The sequence below is a fragment of the Colletes gigas genome, unplaced genomic scaffold (genome assembly GCF_013123115.1).
Source record: "Colletes gigas isolate AHSC1104 unplaced genomic scaffold, ASM1312311v1 Colletes_gigas_Sc00017, whole genome shotgun sequence".
NCBI lineage: Eukaryota > Metazoa > Arthropoda > Insecta > Hymenoptera > Colletidae > Colletes > Colletes gigas.
The window spans coordinates 2,674,272-2,697,908 of record NW_025106646.1 but is presented as its reverse complement, the minus strand read 5'-3'; the positions used below and the strand labels follow the sequence as shown (position 1 = coordinate 2,697,908).

The 23,637-nt window shown below is 36.8% G+C and overlaps 1 protein-coding gene across 1 annotated transcript in view; it reads left to right on the top strand.

Annotated features, from left to right (window-relative positions):
• The window catches only part of LOC122400328 (hemicentin-2), a 531,816-nt gene that overhangs the window by 250,611 nt on the left and 257,568 nt on the right, over positions 1 to 23,637 (top strand). The window contains exons 4-5 of the mRNA XM_043401723.1: positions 5,795 to 6,134; positions 7,072 to 7,307. Of these exons, the coding sequence (XP_043257658.1) occupies positions 5,795 to 6,134; positions 7,072 to 7,307 (576 nt within the window). The remainder of the gene's footprint in view (positions 1 to 5,794; positions 6,135 to 7,071; positions 7,308 to 23,637) is intronic.

Here is a 23,637-nt window from a genome sequence, read left to right as displayed (position 1 = left end):
CGTGTTGGTAAAAATTATTTGTATAATTTCTGCAGTTCCACGAGGTTACAAGTCTCTTGGGTGAAACACTGCACACGCAAACATGCAGTCATAGAGACATCTCGTCGCGTCAGTTGGTCTTTCGTTCCGTATACCATAACTGTCGCCGCGTGGCAGCTACATGGCTTATCGCGGAGTCGCGTAGCGAGTGGACTCCTACGATCCTACACACGTATTAAAATACACGTGTAGCCGTGAAAATTATCGCAAAGAACACGGGTAGGCGGCAATGTCCCTTATTCCACGTGTCATGGATACACAGATGCACATTAGATAGTCGTACGTCTTACTTCACGTGTGTTTAACGTTTCCAACATGAACCGTTATTTCCATACATCAACCATTTTTTATTTGTCTACCATTACTATACTTATATATTCCAACAATCTTAGAAACAGTCTTGGACAAAAGTATGATCCTTATCATATTCTATATATTTAAAAAAATAAAATGTACATTCTATGCATCCCATACGTTACACATCAATTGATCAGTATGGACAAAATGTGTACACGAACTGACTTTGGACAGAACTGTAACTATTTTTACGAGTTTCATCATCAAATGTATTCTGTTCATTTTATAGCAATTTTTCCAAATCATCTCACAAAGGTAACCGAAGAAATTAATATCAATATTAAATTCTTCATACAATGATAAAAAATCGTGTAGATTCTGAAAATGAAATGAAAAGATATAACTTCTCTGGGGGGAAAAAACGAATTAATGTGTTTACGAAAGACAAGTTAAATTATTTTTATCAGTCTAAAAATCATATTTGTTATTGCGAAATTTTGTAATAAAATCATTCTTGGTATTTTTACACCCGATAAGTATTAACGATTCGCTGGTAAGCGCGAGTAAACAAGGTTTAAGTATACGTGAAATAAGGAGTCTCGGTTAAGAGGCGCGTGTTAATATCGTGTGTTAAAATACATAGAGCCTTAATTTCGCGTGTACACGCGATTCCGTCCACGCGTGAAATAGGAGGCTCTAACTAACGAGGGACAAACACGCGGCGAGAGACGTTACCCGACGCTGTTATCTCTGGTCTTTATAATTTTAAGGCGTGAAACTGTTGCGGCTCATTGTAAGCTGCTTTTGCAGTTTCAACGGGAGCAACGTCTTTGTCAAGAATTTTACGTGGCTGTAAATGTTTCTTACGGGGGCTGACGCACGGTCGAAATAGGCCACCGTAACCGAGGTTCTGCAGGGTTGATTAATGAAAGATACGAGCACGGCGGACCCCCTCTATCCGTGCCGGATGCTGCGACACAGGATTCCTTGGTAACAGCTTACAGCGATCCGAAATTTATCTCTGCCGATTTTTACGACTTTGAATACATTAGCGGCGGGTTTTCGTTATCTGAAATTTATTTGGAACCGATATTCTTGACCCGAAATTTATCATTATGGATCTTTGCGATCCCAGGTTTATCGGTTACCGCTTCGTACTACTCGAAATTGATCAGCCTCGATATCTCAATTTCTGCAGGAATAAAGCAGCGATTCTTTAGTGGTCGTGACAGCTAAACAGAACGAAGATTTATTAATTCGACGCTTTGGCTAACGATTAATCTTTAGGATGTGTTTAAATTTCAACGTAGATAAAATCGAAATGTCATTAAAGTCAGATAAAAATTATTTGGAGAAATAGTAATTGTAGAATTTACAAATTTCATATATAATTTTTAAAAACTTGGACAATTCTGTAATCGATTAAAAATTGTTTAAGAACCTACAAATTTAATAATTTGTACACAAACGATTTATAAATGAATAGAAATTGATCTTTTATAAATTTTTAAAGCTCATTAGATTTTAATAAATGACGAAATTGATACAGAATTTATAGAGCCACTGGCTCACAACACAGGCTATTCAACGATTAATTTATATTTCCCTAGCACGTTTTTTAATGTAATATTTTAGAGATGTTAAACTTCTAACGAGATTATTTATAGAAAAATTAATTAAGCTAAAAAATAATAATCATTCGTTCGACGTGTCCAAAGGAAGTTGTAATAAACACGTTCAAGTTTTATTTTATTTGCTTAAAAATATGAGGATATTAAAGTAAAGTAAAGTAGGTAAAGTATTTTTCGAGTAAAATAAGAGTCGAGGTGTGACTGTTTCGTTAAGGGACAAGTGGTTACTCCGAGACTCTTCACGCTGAAGTTTCATCGTGACGCGAAGCTCGTGGCCCGGACGAGGATGGCTCTGTTACCTTTCTTCCATAGGAAAATCGTGCTAAGAAGGCAAAAGGAAGAAAGGACCACGCTTAAAGATTTCTTTCAAAGACTTTCTAAAGACTCTTCAACCGAGAACAATGAACTAATAATCAATATTATATCGGAGTCTATCAAATTTTCCAAACAAATGTTGCTCGACATTGACGTTTCGCGTTTCTGTGATAATTGTCTTTAACCAAAGTTTGATCCTACTGACTTACACGACTCGAAATTTATCGATACTGGAATTCCCGACCCACTAGACGTCCACTATTTATCAGTACCGATGTTTCACATACTACACTAATTCTCTCGACCCGAAGTTTGACCGTACTGATTCTCTAGACTCGAAATTCATCGATACCGACTCCAAAGGTTCGATGTTACCCATCGTCGGTTTCCTTGCTCCAGAATTTATTGTTATTGGTTCCTCCTACTCCAGAATTTACTATTGCCGATTTCTACGATCCTGAATTTATTACTATCGGTTCCCACTACGTTCCACATTCCCAGAATCATCGATGCACTCGAATCTAGAATCGTGTTTACTATAACGCTAATAATAAAAATAATATCCACTTTATAACAAACGTGAACAAGTATTTCAGATTACAGGTACACGCGATATTCTGACGAAAATTAAACGTTTACAATGAGGGTATTTAAACGAAAACATATTATTAAATTATTTACCACGAAAATACAGTGATCCAGAGGATATTTTAATATTTATATTGCAACGTATTCACGCAGAAATAAATGAGATTAAAGATTGTATTTTTGTCCATCGTCAAAAGTAACATTTCATTGTTCAGTCAACGTTCAAACCTGCACGTCGAATGATACAAAAATCGGTACAGATTTTCCAAGGTTTGCAGCTCGTCGAGAATTGTCTCGATCGCGTGATCGTAAAATATTCATTCTCCGTCAGCCAATTTAATTAAAGCCCGTTTCACCTTGCGTATCATATATATATTACAGTAGCCCGTTATAATTGTGACGGTGCAACGCGAATATCGGTAACCAGTTATACGTTTCCCATTAGTACCAGGATTTCCTAATTATCGTGTCCGGCTTGTTGACTTATCGATCCGCTGGCAAACGAGATCTGGTAGATTTGTAACTGATCTGCTATAGCGACAAAGTCGAGCGTGTCATGTTCCGTCATTTCGTAAAGTCCGATCAGGAACGATGACCACTACGGTGTCGAAGGGGCATTCGAACGACAACGTGCTTTCACTTTCCGCCCTGGCGACGTGCTCAGATACAGATCGCGGTCTGTTGACATCCATTGATCATGACATGAATAATGAATGAATACATTGGCTGAATAATGCATGCATCAACGTCGAACTAACGTCCACTCGATGGCTCTGTATAACTAGTTGCGTATATCCACGAACGTTGATGAACACGGGTCGTTCGCCAATGGACGTTATCGCGATCCCGTCACAAGTTTGCTCCAACTCTTCCATCCAGGCGTTGTTTGTTTTCGCGTTATGTTTCGACCACTGGCTCGCGGCGAATCGAATTGGCGCTTTGCTCTGACACGTGGCCGATACACACGAGTCACGGAGCATAACGGCGGTGATTCGTAAATTGAACGTTCCTAGATGGATCCATCTCAGAGTTTACTATTCCAGAAATACTTGAAAAATGTATTATTGTAAAAATAAACAACGATCGCTTTTATATTTAGAATTGACTGTTACGTATGCTACAATAGTTTTTATTTAAATGAGCTATATACAGAGTGTACGGTCACCCCTGGGAAAAATTTTTGTGGGAGATTCTAAAAATGATTGTAATTGACCCCCGCAGCTGAAAATAATTTTTTCAGAATGATTTAACATTTTTTATTTTAATTTTTTAATCATTTTTTAACGAAGCCTCAGTCAAAAACTTGATGCCTAACACCCTGTATAAACGTGTCACCTTTAATGATATTAATATGTCACTCGGGTATTTAAATTTGATTGACGAAAAGAAATAAATTGTCACTATTCAAATAGTTAATTACAATGTATTTGCGTGTATTCATAATATGAAACGACACGGCACGTGTTAAATTTTATACCAACGACACGCGAATTGATCGACAAAGGTAGCTTAATTTAAATTATTCGTCGATAAGAGGATGACAGGCACTGAAGCGATGCGTTTGTGCAACGTAAAGTATCGGGGACGATGGAATTTCAGCGTCATCATCATTTGTTGAACTACAAACATTTCCTTCTTCCATAGTTTATCGACGCTGTGACGAGAGGATGGGTAGAGACAGGTCGACAGAGTGCCTTAGTTGCGCTAGATAGTTATAGCCATTTGCGGTCCATCGAAGTCATAATTAGTTTTCCTTCCACAGCCTTGGTCGACCGAACGTGATAGACAGTTTTCGGGAAAATCGACCAAGCGTTAGAAATACCATTTAGTCAAGAAGCACCGTTGCTTTCGTGAAACATCGTTCACAGTATAGTTCCCTCGAATTTTATGCCTGTGTTCGTCTCATTAAATAGCTGTACAGTTGAATAGCGAGCGAACGTCATCCCTCGAGCATCCATACTTCAAACGATTTATTACGTACAGCGTAATAAATTATTCCTGCACCATGTCAATTCCAAATGCGAGTGTTAAGCGTGTTAAAACAGTAAATATAAAGAAAAACATCTTGACCGTAATACGCAGGGAAATAATTTAACTTTTAAATAAAATGTACAAAATAAATATTTTTACACAGTTTTGTTTGTAAAAAGAACGGTCATCTACTTTTAACCTCTTTTCGTTTAAACGTTTGAATGTTTATATGATATAATTTTATATTTAAGGAAACAATTCAAATTATCTGGGTGATTAAACACGTAGTATTTTTTATATGAAACGTTGTACTCACAGTTAATATAAATATATCTATCAAACTAACAAACGTTGCACTAATATTAGTTCAATAGTGATTTTACTATGCTAAATTGCATTGCGCGGGAAATCAGTGTTTGAAATTGCTTCGACAAGGAGGACACAAGCTGGATAGCAGACAGGACACATGTTTGAAACTGGGGACACATGGTTGCACCGGGTGCAACCAATCACGCAGACCCAGACTTTTCGATTAAACAATAATCCATAACTGGCCAGATATCCATGACTGACACCTTAAATGAAAATGAAGTTTGAAAAGAAACGACAAACTTAAAGAACTTGTATAGAAATACACATCAATACACACTCAACTACCCTTCAAACACCCAAACGTATCAAACATATTCGTATAGTCAAATGTACAAAGCGCACTCGAACAGTATTCGATTTATATTTGCTAATACGAAAATATTGGATTGAATTTTCATTTCTTTCGTTTCGTTTCATTCAACGAAGTATATCAATGAAGTTGCAAACAGTTTTTAACTAAGAACGCTTTACTTGTATCGCGGTTTCTTTTCTGCTGCTCGGTTTCGAATGTCATATTTATCGAACGATCAAAGGTAGAGAGAGGGGAGAGAAAAATCACGGTGTCTCCTGTTTTGTTACAGGGTACGTGAACGAGGCTGGTGTGTTCACCCTTCGAGGCAGACAGGAGGGTGGACGACGTGCCAGAAGAACCACGACAAGCACCACGAGCACAACGGCGTCCAGCTCGACGTTGATTTCTCTGTCCGACGACGTGGCGCAGCCCGCGGCACTTTTAGCCCCCGAAGAGGACTTATGGTCTACCAGTTCCTCCGCTACAACCAATGTTCCAGTCTCCTTAGATACAGCTGCCGCCGCGCAGTCAGAGCCACCCCTGGAACTAGTGGTGAAACCTCACAAACAGGTCGTACTACCATGCGAGCTGGAAGGAAATTACTCGAGGCTTCTGCTGCCCGGGGCCAGGTAATTTAGGGTTCTTTATTGACAAATGGAATGTACATGAACGGATCTGAGGAGATTCATTACGACTTCTCGTTGCTTCCTTCTACGGCTGCAACGGTCTATTTACCCTGGATAATGCAATCGCTATTTGACGTTCGTTTCTATCGGGAAAGATGAATTTTCGTCGTGTCTAGAAAGAAATTGTTTTTAGACCACAGAAAATGTTGCTTCGATGTTAAGAAATAGTTTTGTCAGGTATTGTTTTGTCGAGTGTTGCAGAATTCCGTTTTCTAGGATCTAGCTGTCACCATTTTTGGTGTATGTAAAATGGGTGCACTCGACACTTTTTAAGATATAAATAATTAAAGTGGGACTATTTTAAGTTAGTATAACCCCATCTATTCACAGGACGCCTCGTGAAGTTTCTTAATTTGAATTAATTCTATTAATTCGTTTCATAAGTTTTTGTGTATATTGTGCAGTAGATTGAATTATTTGTGTCGTCGTTTCATCGTAACTCTGATGAAGGTAATTCTCCTAATTGCAACATCAATAAACTTCCAGTTGGTACATATTTTCCTCCAATACAAAAATACACAACTTTTTCGCAAGTATTTTTTTATTCAACGTTTATTTACATTCGTTCCGTTTCAAGATCTCGTATATTGAATTTTGTTTAATTAATTTATTTTCGCTTCCATAATCTCGTACATAATTACAGTTTTCCGATTTCTTTGAAAGATACGTTTCCAGTAAAGCTAAAAATATAGTCTTTGTTATCCTCCAAAAACGTTAATTTCTTTCGCTGAAGCAACGTTTTCGAATGCAAAGAAACATTGCGAAAAATCCGTATCGTCGTCCGTGGATAGAATTTACGTTGACGCGGCAATAAATTCGTCCAGCAGGCAATACCTACCTCCCAAATTAATTCCCTAATTGGCACGAACTGTCTTGTTAGGAGCTACAGAGTGCAGCCAGCGACGTGGCTTCACGAGGGAAGTCCGGTGGATATGATTACAATCAACACGAGAACGGAGATGAGTGGAACTGGACACAGATATATTGGCGATTCCATCACAGCGGCGTTACATATAGAGAACGTTAGATTAGAAGACGACGGTACATGGGGGTGTACGTTGGAGGATGACCACGGGAAAATTCTCTCCGGCAGACCTGTGAAGCTCGTCGTTCTCGGTGAGTCATCATTCTTTTACTAAATAGCTTCATCACCGACGAAACCCAATAATTACATACATCTAAGGCGTTAGTAATATTTTGTATTGCTATCCGCGTTGGTTTCGCGGAAGCTATCAATGCTTACCAATTACTTCTATTTCTTATTGGAACAAAATATTAATTATCTACAGAGCAGCCATCTTTTTGCACGATATTTTTCCCACAGAAAAATACGATTCGTGAATTGTTTCTCACGGAAATTGCTTTTTTCTAAAAGCGTAAACAATCGCCAGTTTTCGTTGTTGACATGATCTCTAGAAATAGATTAAAAATATCAATGTCTGTTAATATTGTCGTTGGCTAAAATTGTTTTTGAGACCTATATTTTCCGAAAAACTATTCTTTGGTTCTGACCATAATATACAATTAAATCTGACGAGTCTCTCGTGTTCCAAAGAAACGTTTTCCGGGTACCCACGTTCACGGAACCCTTTATATTAGTTCGCGTCGCGGAAGTTCAGCCTCAAACTATTCCCAACTCGCTCTTTAGCTAGAAAATTCTTCTAACCTGGAATGGACTCGAGGATGAAATTTCTTCCCAGGATATCGTAACGATACATTCTGAAATTCGTCTCCGAGTTCCGCGGCAACGCAAGGATTTTATGCATATTAATCCGCGTCACTTGGACCGGCACGAGAGCATCGCGTCGCATGAATATGCATCTGGCGTAAATATTTCTCTCTTTTTTTTTTTTTGTTGTTTCTCGTTGACGGACGCGTCAGCCGCCGCGGTTTTCTGGTCGCACTTGTCTCTACGCGGCGGAACGTACATACGTATACGTCGGAACAATGCCATCGCGAAGCGAAACAATCGCTCTTGCCGCGTGACGCACTTCAACCCTCTTCGTCGGTTCGCTCGAATCACATTCCAAATGAACCTGCTGCAGCGGGGCCTCCCTACCCGCGGACCACTTTTGTTTTTAATATCTCGTGTTGAGCGCGAGAAGGACAGGCCTTCTTTCATGTCCATTCCAGCGGCAGACGTCCCCCCGGTTGTCCGCGTTTGCTCTTTTCAGGGAACCGACCCGAACCTTTTATTTGTCATCCGCGTTTCCGCGGCTCATCTGCCGTCACGTACGGGTCCCGCGATATTTAATTTCGCGAGCGTCTCCTTGAATTTTTAACGCGCCATCCCCCCGTCGTCCAACAACTGTTGCCCCCGCGCGGGATACTTGTTTGTTCCGGGACTTTTGACTCGTTCGAACAGAAGAACCATAATAAATACGAGGGTCGATGACTGAAGTCTTCGACAACGTCATTTTTTACTAGTAACGAGGATGCAAATAAATTTTAATTTGAGTTACGTCGAGAGTTGAGTCTCAAGATGCAAACCTTCAGTTTTCTATATAGATTCGTTGAGTAATGGTGTCATTTATTGTTTCGACGTCCAAGTAGTAACAATAACAACTACGAGGGTTGACGACTGAAGTCTTCAACAACGTCATCTTTTACAAGTAACGATTTTGCAAACAAATTTGAGTTACGTCGAGAGTTGAATCTCAAGATGCAAACCTTCAGTTTTCTATATAGATTCGTTGAGTAATGGTGTCATTTATTATTTCGACGTCCAAGTAGTAACAATAACAACTACGAGGGTTAACGACTGAAGTCTTCAACAACGTTATTTTTAACGCGTAAAGAGGATGCAAATAAATTTTGATTTGAGTTACGTCGAGAGTTGCGTCTCAAGATGCAAACCTTCAGTTTTCTATATAAATTCGTTGAGTAATAGTGTCATTTACTGTTTCGACGTTCGAGTAATTTCTTAACAATATAAAGTTATTTCAAATCGAGTATCGTTAAAATTCTGATTGTTTGCACAGTTAAAAGAGTTGAGGTTACTGTGTGATGGAATGAAGAAATGTGTTGCATTAAATGACTGGTATTGTGGAGGTTTAGTTTTGTAGGAGGAATTGAGACATTTGATAGTTTGTCGAGCACTTGTGAGAGAGGTGTTGAGCGTAGCCCTCTGGTGGTGTCTGTGGGAAGTTTTGCTACAATAGATAGAGAAATAATTGTACACGTTTGAAGCATATTCTAGCTCTTGAAAAATTAAAACATGTAACTATTATTACCTATGAATCGATTTTGCTCAAATCATGATCAAATTATATTTTTTTAGTAAGCAAAACATATCTTTAAACGAATTTTTTTGTGAACTTATGAAATTCGTTCATATAAACATATGTCTATTCGATTTTTTTCGGAGTTACAGCCACTTTTGTTATCTGATAATTTTTAATTACAAGCTGAGCTGGTGTTGGTAATTTTACTGAACTGTTTATTTATTTACAAAGTTCGATGATTCCTCGTTGTGTCTAATAGGAGTTTAATAGGGAAACCTTACGTCAATTTCGTGTGCAATCAAACGAATTATTGGAAGAAGTTCTATTAGATGCTGTACGTCGCATGTGATTTATGCATGACGGTGCACCGTCCCATTTCAGTCAAGTAGCCAGACAGTTCTTGAACGAACGATTTTCTATCAGACGGATAAGTCCTGCAGGTCTTATTGCCTAGTCTGCTCGTTCTCGAAATTTAAATCCAACGGATTTTCATCTCTGGAGGCCCTAAAAACGATTGTTTGTTGAGTACCAAATTTATAAATATTATTAAAATGTATTATTTAAAATAGGCTGCACGCGTTACGATATAGAGAACTTTCAACTCGATGTATACAGTAAAACCTCAATTTTATAACCACAAAATTTATAAATACTTTTAAAGTATTCTATTTAAAATAGGTTGCATGTATTACGATACACACAATGTAAAGAATCTTCCTCCCGGTAAATACAGTAAAACTTCAATTTAATGGACAAAATATTCCGATCTTACGTCGATACATACACGACTTATATTGTATTCAAATTTTTCTCTGTGAAATTTTAACATAAAATAGTCTTGTAGACTATCTAGAAGACTATATCACTTTAGTTCGGTACTTTCATGATAAGTCAATGTCATATTACGCTAAACATGAAAGACGATGAATTAAATGAATTTGATTCTGAATAAAATGCATATTATAATCTCTCGTTGCTGTTAACATGCAACACTTTAATGTACTTCTTAAAACATTTAATAATACATTTGTACTTTATCTATGTGTACTTTATTAAATTTGTCGGTTTCAATGCAAAGATATAATGTACCATTTAATACATCCCTTAAAAATATATCGTAGATGCTATTTTTCAAGTATTGAAATTTATTGAACATTCGAATTTAACCAACCTTCTCAATTATACCTAAACTAAAAACTATTTCAACAGACTCCAGGTCCATTTAGACTCATACAAATTTTATTCTAGGGTCCTGAAGTTTTCATTTTTAACAAATAATAACAATATAGAAACATTGGAGAACAAAAAACTATTAATTAATACAATTGGTTCCAATATCTTTGTTTTCCAATCGCACCTACAAAATAATGCCACTAAGTTTATAAAATCAATGATAATAATAAACAAAAGTATCTTGTCAATACGATAATGCAAAAATTAAATCGGAAAAGTTGTGTTGCATTGAAATAGAATAAAAATTCGGGTCAAACTAGACCCGGAATCCCACCGTTCATGTTAAATAATTCTCGTATTGCTCGAAAGAAAACGCCAGTCGACGACCAGGTCCGCGATTTGCGAAGCGGAATATTTGACCACGAAGAACCCACCGGCTCTGGCCAGGAATTATCGATAAAAGGGATCAAAGGGTGTGCCGTGCGCCGGGAATCATAATCATCGTTTGATCGTTCCGGCTGCCTTGGAAAATTCCAACGATTCATCCTTTATGTAGCACGCGAAGAATCAGAGGGGTGTCCGGAAGTACTGCTGGAAGCAGGGGTAACGTCGTTCTGCGTCTGATGGGGATAGATTTGCTTAGCGCCCTGGGGGTTCCCGGCGGCGAATCCGCGAGCGAGAAAAAGTTAAGAATAATGCGCGTTTTATGCGGCCGCTTCGCCAAATTCCCCGTATTTTATTCGACAAATAGACAGAAAATGGGTGGGCGCAGGGGATGACAGCGGTTTCACGCGAGCCTCGCGTCGACGAATCGAACGCCGTGTACGTCCCGGGGTTATTCAGCAAATTCGTTTAACTCCGCTCGATAACATTCCCCTTGTTTTCGCATTCTTCGGCGGCGATTAAGTGGCTGAATTGCGAGGAAACGAACGGGTTTCGCGGCCCCAAACTCTTACCTTACTTAGCTTTTCTCTCTCTCTCTCGCTTACCTCGATATAACTCACTCTTCTTTTTTACCACGTTTTGTACACCTGCTGCGATTCTTGTCTCTCTTCTCCTCAACGATCCACACTGTTTACTCTCCCCCCCTTCTCCTGAAATTCAATTTACTGGAGCTTGTTCTCGGACCCAGGACAGTCCAAGAGGAGGGGTACGCGTGTGGCTTTCGTGTTGCGGGAACGTCTGATCGTGACAACGGGCAGACTATTGGCGCTTAACGGTACTTGTTCCCAATCGCAATCTTTCGATCCCCTTGACTTTCCTTTTAACTTCGCCATATCGTACGTTCCCTTCTCCCTCGGACTCGGTTCCTTCCACGTCCATCGGCCCATGAGACTGACGGAGACTGGTACGTGGGTACAGAGGAGAAATCTTGTTGTCCGACGCGAACTGGGGGCATTCCACTGTCTGACCAATATCGAGGCTTTCTCCTTTATCAGGCCAGACTGCCGCGATACCAACTCGCCCGTCCCCGGCGAAACTCCATCGTCGAAACCATGCGAACGAAATTCGTGGCATTCCGCTTTTCCTTCTCTGTTCCGTCCTTCCCCTCCCACGCGCAATATTGTCTCTCTATAGCATTCGATTTTCTAACGTTTGCATGATAATGGCCTGATTCATGTAGACATCAGCGGAATCGTTCTTTATGAGTTTCGAGTATTCTTCTTCTTCTCCTTCTTCGGTCTCGTTTCGAGGCACCTTTGTAGAATTTCACGAGCACTGATGTTACTCTGTTACAGGGAACGTCGTTTCTATTCCTGTAAACTTCAAAGTCACCGGGTTTGGGTTTCTTTCAATCTTCCAATATGTTAATCGAAATTATTTCTATGTAACTTTTACATCGAGGCTCTTCTTGGACGACTTTTTGGAACAAGCGAACGAGATAGCAGACCCCTGCCTCAGACACCGCGACACTGGATGGTCGGTCGAGAAATTTTAATGGAAGATTCTAGTAGCTAAAATAAGACGAAAATCAAGAATTTGTTGATTGAGGCTTCGTTAAAAAGTTATTCATGTTTAAAGTTCCACCTGTGGAACGGTAATCTGCGAACAGCTGCTATAGTGGTTCTCACTCAGAAATCTGCAAGGCTGCGGATACGTCATTAAGTGGAATTTTTCATGCTGACTGAGAACCACGATTACGCGCACGAAGTCTCTCCAATGCAAATTAGTCTCTCCCCCTACGGTGTTTTGTATTGATCGATATTTTTAGATACCCCGCGTTCAAAAATACGAAACGTACGAATGTCGGCCTCTGTATCGCTTTATACACCAAGAATGGTTTATCCGAATAACTATGATAGAAGGTCGAAAAATTTTTGGACGAAAAAAAAAATTTTCAAATCGTATTGGGAAAATTATTTTTAGTTACAGGGGGCAATTACAATCATTTTTGGTGAATAGACATACCCCTGAAATCCTACGCACTTTCGAGAAAAAAATTCTTTACCGAAAATTTCATGCCTGACCATACCATTGATATGTTTCCCTGAAATTTCATGCGTATGTTTAAAACATTATAACTTTTGAACGGATTGAAGGATTTTAATGTTTCAAAATGCAAAATACGCGTATTTTGAAGCAGAATATGTAGACATTCCAAAAATATTCGAAAAGTTGTTCCTTAATCCCGTAAAGTGACAAAAACCCCATAAAAATGGTCCAATTTTCAAACAGCCATAACTCCTACAATATTGAATATATTTCAATGAAACTTTTTTCTGAAGTAGAGCTCATGAGTGCCTACAAAAAAGTATTAGACAATTTTTCTATAGGACGTGAAACAAAATTACTAAAAATCAAAAACGAATTTCTAAGAAAAATCGGCAAGGGAGTAGGTGCTAATAGGTGCCTAAATTTTTCGGCGAAAAAAAAAATTTCAAAACGTTCTAAAAAAATTATTTTTATCTAGGAGAGTTAATTACAATCATTTTTGGTGAATAGACATGACCCTGAATTCCTACGCACTTTCGAGAAAAAAATTCGAGTAAAAAAATTTCAAATCGTTCTAAAAAAATTATTTTTGGTTGCACGAGTCAATTGCAATCATTTTTGGTGAATACATATACCCAGGAATTTCTACGAATTTTTAAGAAAAAAATTCTTTACCGCAAATATAATGCGTTGTCCGAGATCTGTGTTTATATTCGTCATATTTATATTATCCGAGATCTATAATTATCCAGCATATCAAATTTTAAAGGGAGATTTTAGAGGCCAAGGTAAGACGAAAATCGAGAATTATTTGTTGATTGAGGCTTCGTTAAAAAGTTGACGTTTAAAGCTCCGCCTGTAGCAGTGGTTTTCACTTAGCATGAGAAATTATTCTTACTGACGTATCGACAACCTTACAGTTTTGTGAGTGACAATCACTAGCAGCTCTTCGCAAATTGTCGTTCTACAGGAGGAACTTTAAACGTTGATAATTTTTCCAATCAACAAATTCGTATTCTTGATTTTCGTCTTATGTTGATCTCTAAAATCTCCCATTAAAACTTTTCCCAGGGTTGCCGAACACCCTGTATAAGAATAAGTCGGTCGAGAGCTTGCGAGAGACACAAGTTGAATGTAATAAATTAGCAAACTCTATTTCAGTTTAATATAGTTTTATTTTAAATAAATTCTCTAATTAATAATCTGTTAACAAAGTGTTTGTAGAATCTGTATCAATATCGAAACGAATGAACCTGATTTTTAAAATAATTCTTCAACGTTTCTCAACGCTGAAACAGTAAAATAATAATTCCCCCATTCTCAGAATCACGACTTTCCTTGGATTATTTTTCATTGCCCGCGTTCGTTCGAACAAGTACATTATGGTTGCATAAAACTCGATCGCGCGCACTTCTCCCAAGTATCGTTCGCTCGAGTTAATTCGACCGCGCTCGTTAAGGGGCCGATAAAATCAGATCGCGGGGATCGCGTTCGAAGATCGCGCAATTTTTTCGCGAAACAATAACGATCGCTATCAACCTTTTTTACACGGAGACGCGAACGCAACAGAATAATGAGAGAGACTCGGCGCAAATTGCCGTCATAAAACTTACTACCGAACTCATATTTCATGGGATTGCAAAACGCAGAGATCCCTCATCCGTCTCTGCAGTAACAGATTTTAATTAGCGCATTTAATAACATTTCCTATCGAGAGGGGGGTGAAAAAATAAATACACCGATACGCTTCGAAAGGATAATGGTTCCGCTTCCGGGTATTTTCGACCGTATTAATTAAAGATACGCGTCGGCGGGAGCACGTTAATGAACTTAACAATTTCCAAGCGTCGACGATGCGTTCCATTGTTCCACCGTTTACAAGTTTATTGCGTCGCGGCGCGAACCAGCCATTTAGCTTCTCTTCTACCGGGCCGAATTTAATTAGGCGGTGCCGAGTTTTCGGCCGCGCGGGCGACGTATCTCGAAAGATAAAAGTATTGTTTGGTCGTAAACCGAGCAGTAGTTTCTTTTTGTGCCCGACCGCGGCATTCCTCGTACCGACGTCGGGACAAAAGGAAAAGTTTGCCGGGGGGAACGGGACCGGGGGTTGTTCATTGTTTCTACCGTTGTCACTACTCAAAAGCGGAAGCCGCGGAAGTGGCGGGTCGCCGGGGGGGAGGAACGGAGTCAGTGTCACGGAGACGTTTACACGGGGTATTTATAACGGGGAGAGCACGGTACTCGGATACGCGGGAGCTCGAAGAACGGTCATTGTTACGCGGCGAGTAAATTTTGGGGGTTCAGAGTCCCTCTTTCTTCGGTTAATCGCGTTTTCGCCGCGACTCTCGCACAGTTATTACGCCCCAGAGTGGCTGTACCGAAATAACGAGTTATGATACAGGGAAACCTTCGGTATCCAAATATTTGCTTGTGTCCTCCAGTATCAAAAATAGGGGCACACCCTGCTGGGTGAATTATGCAATTAGGGACAGGTTATACAAGGTGTTCGGCCACCCCTGAGAAAAATTTTAACGAGAGATTTTAGAGGCCAAAATAAGACGAAAGTCAAGAATATCAATTTCTTGACTGAGGTTTCGTTAAAAAGTTATTGAAAAATTGAATTAAAAAATTTCAAATCATTCTGAAAAAATTATATTCAATTACAAGGGTCAATTATATGCAGTTTCGAAAAAAAAAAATTTCAAATCGTTCTGAAAAAATTATTTTTGGTTGGATGGGTCAATCACAGTCACTTTTGGTCAAGACACATACCCCCGAAATCCTACACACTTTCGAGAAAAAAGTTCGAATAGGTGCTGAAATTTTTCAGCAAAAAAAAAATTTTTCAAATCGTTCTAAAAAAATTATTTTTGGTTGGAAGGATCGATTGCCATCGTGTTTGATCATTATACATACCCTCGAGATCCTACGCATTTCCGAGAAAAGAATTCCTTACCAAAAATGTAATGTCTGACCATACCGTTGATATGTTTCCCTGAAATTTCATGCGTATGTTTAAAACATCATAACTTTTGAACGGATCGAAGGATTTTAATGTTTCAAAATGCAAAATACGCGTATTTTGAAGCAGAATGTGTAGACGTTCCAAAAATATTCGAAAAGTTGTTCCTTAATCCCGTAAAGTGACAAAAACCCCATAAAAATGGTCCAATTTTCAAACAGCCATAACTCCTACAATATTGGATATATTTCAATCAAATTTTAGGAGGAAGTAGAGTTCATGGATACCTACAAAAAAGTATTAAACAACTTTTCTGTAGAACGTCAAACAAAATTACTAAAAATCAAAAATGAATTTCTAAGGAAAATCGACAGGTGCTTAAATTTATCGGCGTAAAAAAAAAATTTGAAATCGTTCTGGAAAAATTGTTTTCGGTTGCGAGGGTCAATTACAATAATTTTTGGTGAATAGTCCTACCCCCGAAATCCTACCCACTTTCTAGAAAAAAATTCAGTACATGCAGAACTTTAAACGTTAATAACTTTTTAACAAATCCTCCATCAACAAATTAGTATTCTTGATTTTCATCTTATTTTGGCCTTCAGAATCTCCCATTATAATTTTTCCCAGAGATGGCCGAACACCCTGTATATCTCGAAATGGGTAACAGATGGGGACATACTGTAGAGGGAAATTTATTTTTTTAAGTGCAACGATGCAGATGCATATTTCTTTTTTATTGGAAATGTATATTTTTATTTACTCGAAACGATTCCCCGGGTCATTCTGCGTAAAAAATCATGGGTGCACCGTATTCGAGAAATCAATACATCGTGTGATATTTTACATTTTTGCTGAGTAACTTTAACCCCTTGCCGTAAAATGACGAGTCTGGCTCGTGACAAGTTCTTGATGTCAAGTTTTACAATTGTGAGACTACTCATTCGTCATTAATTTCTATATATTAAAATCAACACATTTTAACATTCACGAGATATTCGTAAAACAAATCTACTCTTTTTCGTGGCCATTACTTGTACGAACAAATTTAAACAAAAGTAAATAGTATACGTTTGAAAAATTATTTGGAATTAAATCGTACATTAGGAGGTTAAATTATTTGAATTGAAATTTAGACAACGAGTAATTGAAAAATGAATGAAACGTAAAATGGGAAATAATTGTCTTAAATTCAGTTTTTTAAATGACAAGTCAAAACGTTGAATATTCTATTAATTAAAGTGGTGAGAGTTTCGTTTGTAAAACTGTTCTTACTGTTTCGAAAATAGCTACTACTTTCCTTTAAAATTTTTTCTATAACTACTATAACTGAAACGAGCAAGAATTAATAATATTATCCATGGACCAATTGTGTTCAAAATCATCCCCTAAAAGATTGTCCACGAGTGACCAATCTGTACATGCATGTCATATCTAGTCAACGTGTTGAAAATCCCAGACACATAGTAGTCTCTTCAATTCTCGCAATTCGATAACTGAAAATCAATTGTTTCATTTTTTCATAAAAGAGTTCTTCAAAATCTCTTTTCAGCTTGCTTTATCGACTACCACTTGTCACATTTTCGTATACATAAAGTACATGTTATTCATTCTGATGGATAACATCGTTAAAGAAAGGAACGGTGTAGAGTAGTAATTACTTTTCAAAACTCTGCTATTTTAGTAAACACATCGATTAGAATAGTTTTACGAACCTGGTGCAGGAATTTGCGTTCCGCCAATTTCCGTGGAAGGCGAATTGTATATGGATATTCTGAAATTTGGGATGGTTCGAGTAACTTGATCTTAATATAATATATCGTCTTGTTCGCGGCGTCTTGCGCATACCTGGCGGGAGATCGTACAGGGGCTTAGACAATCGTCGTTCCGGACCAGTGAGACAAGGGCATTAATGCAGGTGGTATAAATTAACGCATCAAAGCCCAGTACTATACTACCACGTCGCCCAGTGATTATTGATGCGAGCCAACCATTGGCCACTAACTACCCATTGATTAGCTGAAGGTTTCCGCGTAATTAATGGAACATTCTCCGGCGCTGATGGCCTCGATCGATCGATCGGAATCACTATCATTGCGCTGGTTTTCGAGATTTCCAATATTCACTTGTTGAGTTTTCATGCGCGCCGTTTTCGTTACTTGTTACATCATCTTTCGCCAGTTACGTACTTTGGATATTAGTTTTTGCTTCGATCGGACTCGTATCGATCGGTAGAATATTCGACTGCCATCGTCGAAGGTTAATAATGCTTATTTGGATCACAATGGTCGCTATAAATTTCATTATATTACACGATATCTAATAATTTTGTCGACACTTCGAACTCTGAAATTTCTTTGTTTGGATTCGAGACAATATCATCTCACTCATATAAAGTTTTTACAAGAAACAATCATTGACAATATAAATTGAATTTAAATTAAAATTAAATTACTTGCTTAGTCATATTTCTAGAAATTAATTTTCAAAAAGAATAAAAGAAACTGACTTTCGAGCGTTAATTGATTACGTTTCATAGAATTTGCTGTTAGGCGAACGAAAGTAGGATTTAAATACTTAAAAATCATAATTCATATATTATTATTCGAACAAAAAGGTGTTCAGATACTCGAACTTGAGCTGGTATTATTTGTCAAATCTTTCTGTATTTGAATATTTAAATACCTCAATAAGTCAAACATTCAGTAAACATAATTTATACTGTTAGAATAATTAGGCTTTCGAATATTTTGGGCATCGATGACATTTTTCAATTTCCCTAATATTTGAACAATATTAATCAAATTATTTAAATCCATCATACACTGGTGGACAAAATGATAAGGCACCTCAAAATTTTTGGAAATGAACATCTATTTGTACATATACGTGGAATATGAATACACAACAAAATAAGGTACTAGTTTTGACATAATATATGAAAAAATTAAATAAATCGTTCAATCCATTTATTATTTATACCAAGAAAATGAAATTGAGTGTGGACAAAATTATAAGGCACTTTCAATATAAAATTACAAAAGTATTAAAATGAAATAAGATTACATAGTTTTTTTAAGTTTTAATAATGTGTCGACTGCCCTTGACGATGTACCACTTCAATCATTCTTCTTGGTAAACTTCTGTACAGATCCTTTATATAATTTTGATCCAAGCTTTCCCAAGCTCCTAAAATTGCAGATTTTAATTCGGACACTGTATTATACTGTTTTCCACCTTCATATAATGTTCGGCTGAGTTTTCCCCAAACATTCTCGATAATACTTAGGTCAGGAGATCTTGCGGGCCAATTTAAAACCTTTACATTTTCCGTTTCAAAATAATTTTTTACTATGCGAGCGGTATGCACAGCTGCATTATCTTGCTGAAATATATATTTTGTCCCAGCAATTCTGCGAGCGTAAGTGTCTATGTGTCTCTTAATTAAATTTAAGTAACCAGCACTATTCATACGGCCTTGAATGAATTCTATTTCCGTTTTTCCTCTATAGCCGATACCTGCACATATCATTACTCCACCACCACCACATTGTCTGCGACTTAATACCCTTTGCTCCTTTCTTAAATCGTGGAAATAGTATTTATATCCATCTGGACCATCCAAATTCAGTTTTTTTTCATCCGTGAATATAATTCGTTTCCACTGGTTTTTCCATTGAATGTGCTCTATTGCAAAACTTAATCGGGCGGTCTTATGTTTGTCTGTTAACGGCGGCTTTATAGTAAATTTCTTCCGTTTTAAATAGCTTGTTTTTTGAATTACTCTTTTGACTGTTTTAGTCGATACGTTAACTCCACAATCCACTGCAATTTGTCGAGGTGTAAGTCCAGAATTCGATGCTTTTTTCAAAATTAATCTTTTTTCTCTTGAAGAAAGGGCTGCAGGTCTTCCCTTTGACTTCTGTTTCCCATATTTTTCGGGGTTTTGTAAAAAATTCTGTATAACACACCGACTTCTTTTTAGTTTTTTTTCAATCTGTACTTGATTTTCTCCATTAGACTTTAACTGGAGTATTTTAATCTTCTCATCTTCGCTTAATGCTGTTCCTCGTCCCATAATTTAATTTTGGGTTAAAAAGTATTTAAACACTTATAAACTAACTATTAATAAGTAATTTCTACAAGATAAACTTGCAGAGAACTGCACACTTCAACGTTTTCTAACAGACTACTTCAAGTGCCTTAACATTTTGTCCACCTGAAATTTCGAAACAATGAAACTCAAAGACCACAATGCACCGTGTTTTGTTTGTCTAGACTGGTACGTGGCCTTGAAAGGAAGTTTCTCACTTATAACATAGTTTACTGCTAATAACTTTAAGATTTTACTAAATACATCTGGAATTTCTTATGTGTACAACGGTGCCTTATCATTTTGTCCACCAGTGTACTTTGTGAGATTTTATTTTTATTTGAGATAATCGCGAACAATATTTTATACAACATTTCTATTTTAGTAAAATAAAACAAATGTGTTTACATTTTTTGGTTGTAAATAACATTTATTCGCAGTGTTTCATTAATTTTTCCACGGGAAGAAACTTGCCCATGTTTAATATTCATCGTTCCAGTTAAACATTGGTAGTTTAATGAAGAAAAACTGAAACGGAGGAAATGAAATGAGAATAAGCTTCCTTCCGTTCGAAAATTATCGAAATATTACGAATTTAAATTGTACATAGTGAGTCGGGTAAAAATATTAATTGGGATTCGAAGAGGCTCTATTTGTAATAAAATTATTCGATCGTTGTTCAAAATATTTTGTTCGAGGGATCTGAAGGGTTCATAAATTCGTCTTAAACGAAAATTGATTATGGGTTATTTATGATAGTTAATACTTAACAAATACCAACTTAATAATAGAGAATAAAAATGTAGGAAGTACTGCGTCAACTGACATATGATCAACAACTGATACGTTCGAAGGTGTTCTTGTCTCTTGAGATTCGAAACAGCAGAGACCTAGTTTTAGAGTGGATCATAACCTACTAATGAAAAATGGTTGCTACACGACTGCGTTTTCATATATATATTAAATTATATTTCCGGGTTATGGCAAAGTGCAATATCATTAAGCCGATGCTCTGCAAAATTTAGACCGTGTAAAAGGTATACTCAAGCTTAATCATAATTTTTTAAAACATTAAACATTATTTCTATACTTTACAATTTCTTGAAGTTGACGTTAAAAGAAAATAATGCTAAATGATAAAGATAAGAAGAGTCTCAATCAATTTATAAATTTAAATATTCAAAATAATTAAGTTTTCTTTCTTCTTGATACCAATGAGCAGTAAATTCTATTTATATATTTTTTTTTTCACTACGAATCTATTATAATTATTGTGAATTACATTTTTCCATTTATTATAACGGTATCTTCTTTGTTTCTTTGATTTCTTGTTACTCTATGGGAAATAGGTTTTGTGTCAACAGAATCAATATGGAATAAACAGAGATCCCCAGGGAGTTTTCTTTTGTATTATTCGAAAGAACCAAACCAGTAGTATTCTTAAAACTGAGACAGACACTAGAATATAAATTACATAAACACAAACTTGATAGAGCTTTATATAAATTTTTAGGAATACGTGATATTTCACAGACGAAAAAGCGAGGACCTCTAATGTATGAGAATCGAAATCGAATTGGACAGTGGTTTCTAAAGTTTTTAAACGCGTAACGAAACTGACGACTAGTATGCTGGCCCATGAATGGTACGAATCACTAATCCTTTATAAATCCGAGTCAAACAATAACGGTAGTATCATATTGTCAACAAATTGGAGGTATACATCAAGTATCGATCCGAAACCAAGCTGAATTGATTAACAGGTTCGAACCCATACACCACATGTCACAATAGCAAAGTTACAGTTTTACCCAGCCAGTGTCGGTCTATGAAATTTTTTCACATCTATCATAGTCACTGAACCTTTCTGCGACGGACTATCGCTTTTTCATACCAGTAACAGTCCTTCGGGCAAATATTTAACAATTACTTTAAACGTTTACGGTCTTGGAACGCGCCCTTTTAAAAAAAGTTAGGTAAAATCGTTACTTTATAAATATGTGGAGGAATCTCTGGCATGCAGACAAGTTTCAAAACACGCTTTAAATAGTAATATAGAATATATTTTTAAAAAAGGTAAAAAATACAATTTAAAAAATATAATTTTAAAGGTAAAAATATAATTTTTCGACTATTCTTGCAACCGATATCAAATTATAAACTATAAATATCCCCAATAAAAACACTTTTTGTTCACACCCAGTCATATTTATCCCATACCTACAAACATAACATTAAAATCAATATTTAAAGTAGAAGCCACGTAGTTATAAAAATGTTAAAATTATAGAATTAAGGACGTTAGCCCTTTGTTGTAATCGAAATCAATTGTACGTAATTGTTGGGTTATAATTATAACAAACTTGAAACTATATTGGTTATATACAGGGTGTTCGGCCACCTCTAGCAAAAATTTTAATGAGCGATAGTAGAGGCCAAAATAAGACAAAAATCAAGAATACTAATTTGTTGGTGGAAGCTTCGTTAAAAAGTTATTAACGTTTAAAGTGCCGCTCTTACTGAATTTTTTTCTCGAAAATGCGCAAGATTTCGGGGGTATGTCTATTCGCCAAAAATGACTGTAATTGAACCCTACAACCGAAAATAATTTTTCCACAACGATTTGCAATTTTTTAATTTTCTCGAATAATTTCACACCTTCTCTATTTTTTTTCTCGAAAGTGGGCGGGATTTCGTGGGTATGTCTAATGACAAAAACTGATTGTAATTGACCCCCGCAACCGAAAATAATTTTTCCACAACGATTTGCAATTTTTTTTCTCCGTTGAAAAATTTAGGCACCTAATTGGATTTTCAGTAAGGAATTTTTTTCTTGAAAGTGTGTACGATTTCGGAGGTATGTGTAATGATAAAAAATGATTGTAATTGATCCCCGCAACCGAAAATAATTTTTTTAAAACGATTTGAAAAATTTTTTTTCGCCGAAAAATTTCAGCACCTACTCGATTTTTTTTCTCGAAAGTAGATTGGATTTCGTAGGTATGTGTACTCACCAAAAATGATTGTAGTTGACCCCGCAACCGAAAATAATTTTTCCAGAACGATTTGAAATTTTTGAATTTAATTGTTAATAACTTTTTAACGAAGCTTCCATCAACAAATTAGTATTCTTGATTTTCGTCTTATTTTGGCCTCTACTATCGCTCATTAAAATTTTTGCTAGAGGTGGCCGAACACCCTGTATAGTGTTAGGTTAAGTTTCTTTACGTTAAATTTAAGTTTGTTATTATCACAACCTAATAGTTTATGGTACGTGTTCCAAGTAGAGATACAGAATTTAAATTTGGCTTAAATTATTCTTTTTTTATTACTTAACGAACGATTCATCACAAATTAAATATGATTTAGGGGCATTTTTGACTCCTAATCGTCTCCTAATTTGCTCATCGTTAGTATAGTGCTTCTTTCCCAGGATAATTGAATTTGGAAAGTCACGCGTACGATCGAATAAGACTTGGCGCTTCTGACCATTACACATTGTTTCTACTTGCCTTTAGCATCCAAGATTCTATCGCACGTGTACTCGATCCAAGTCGATTT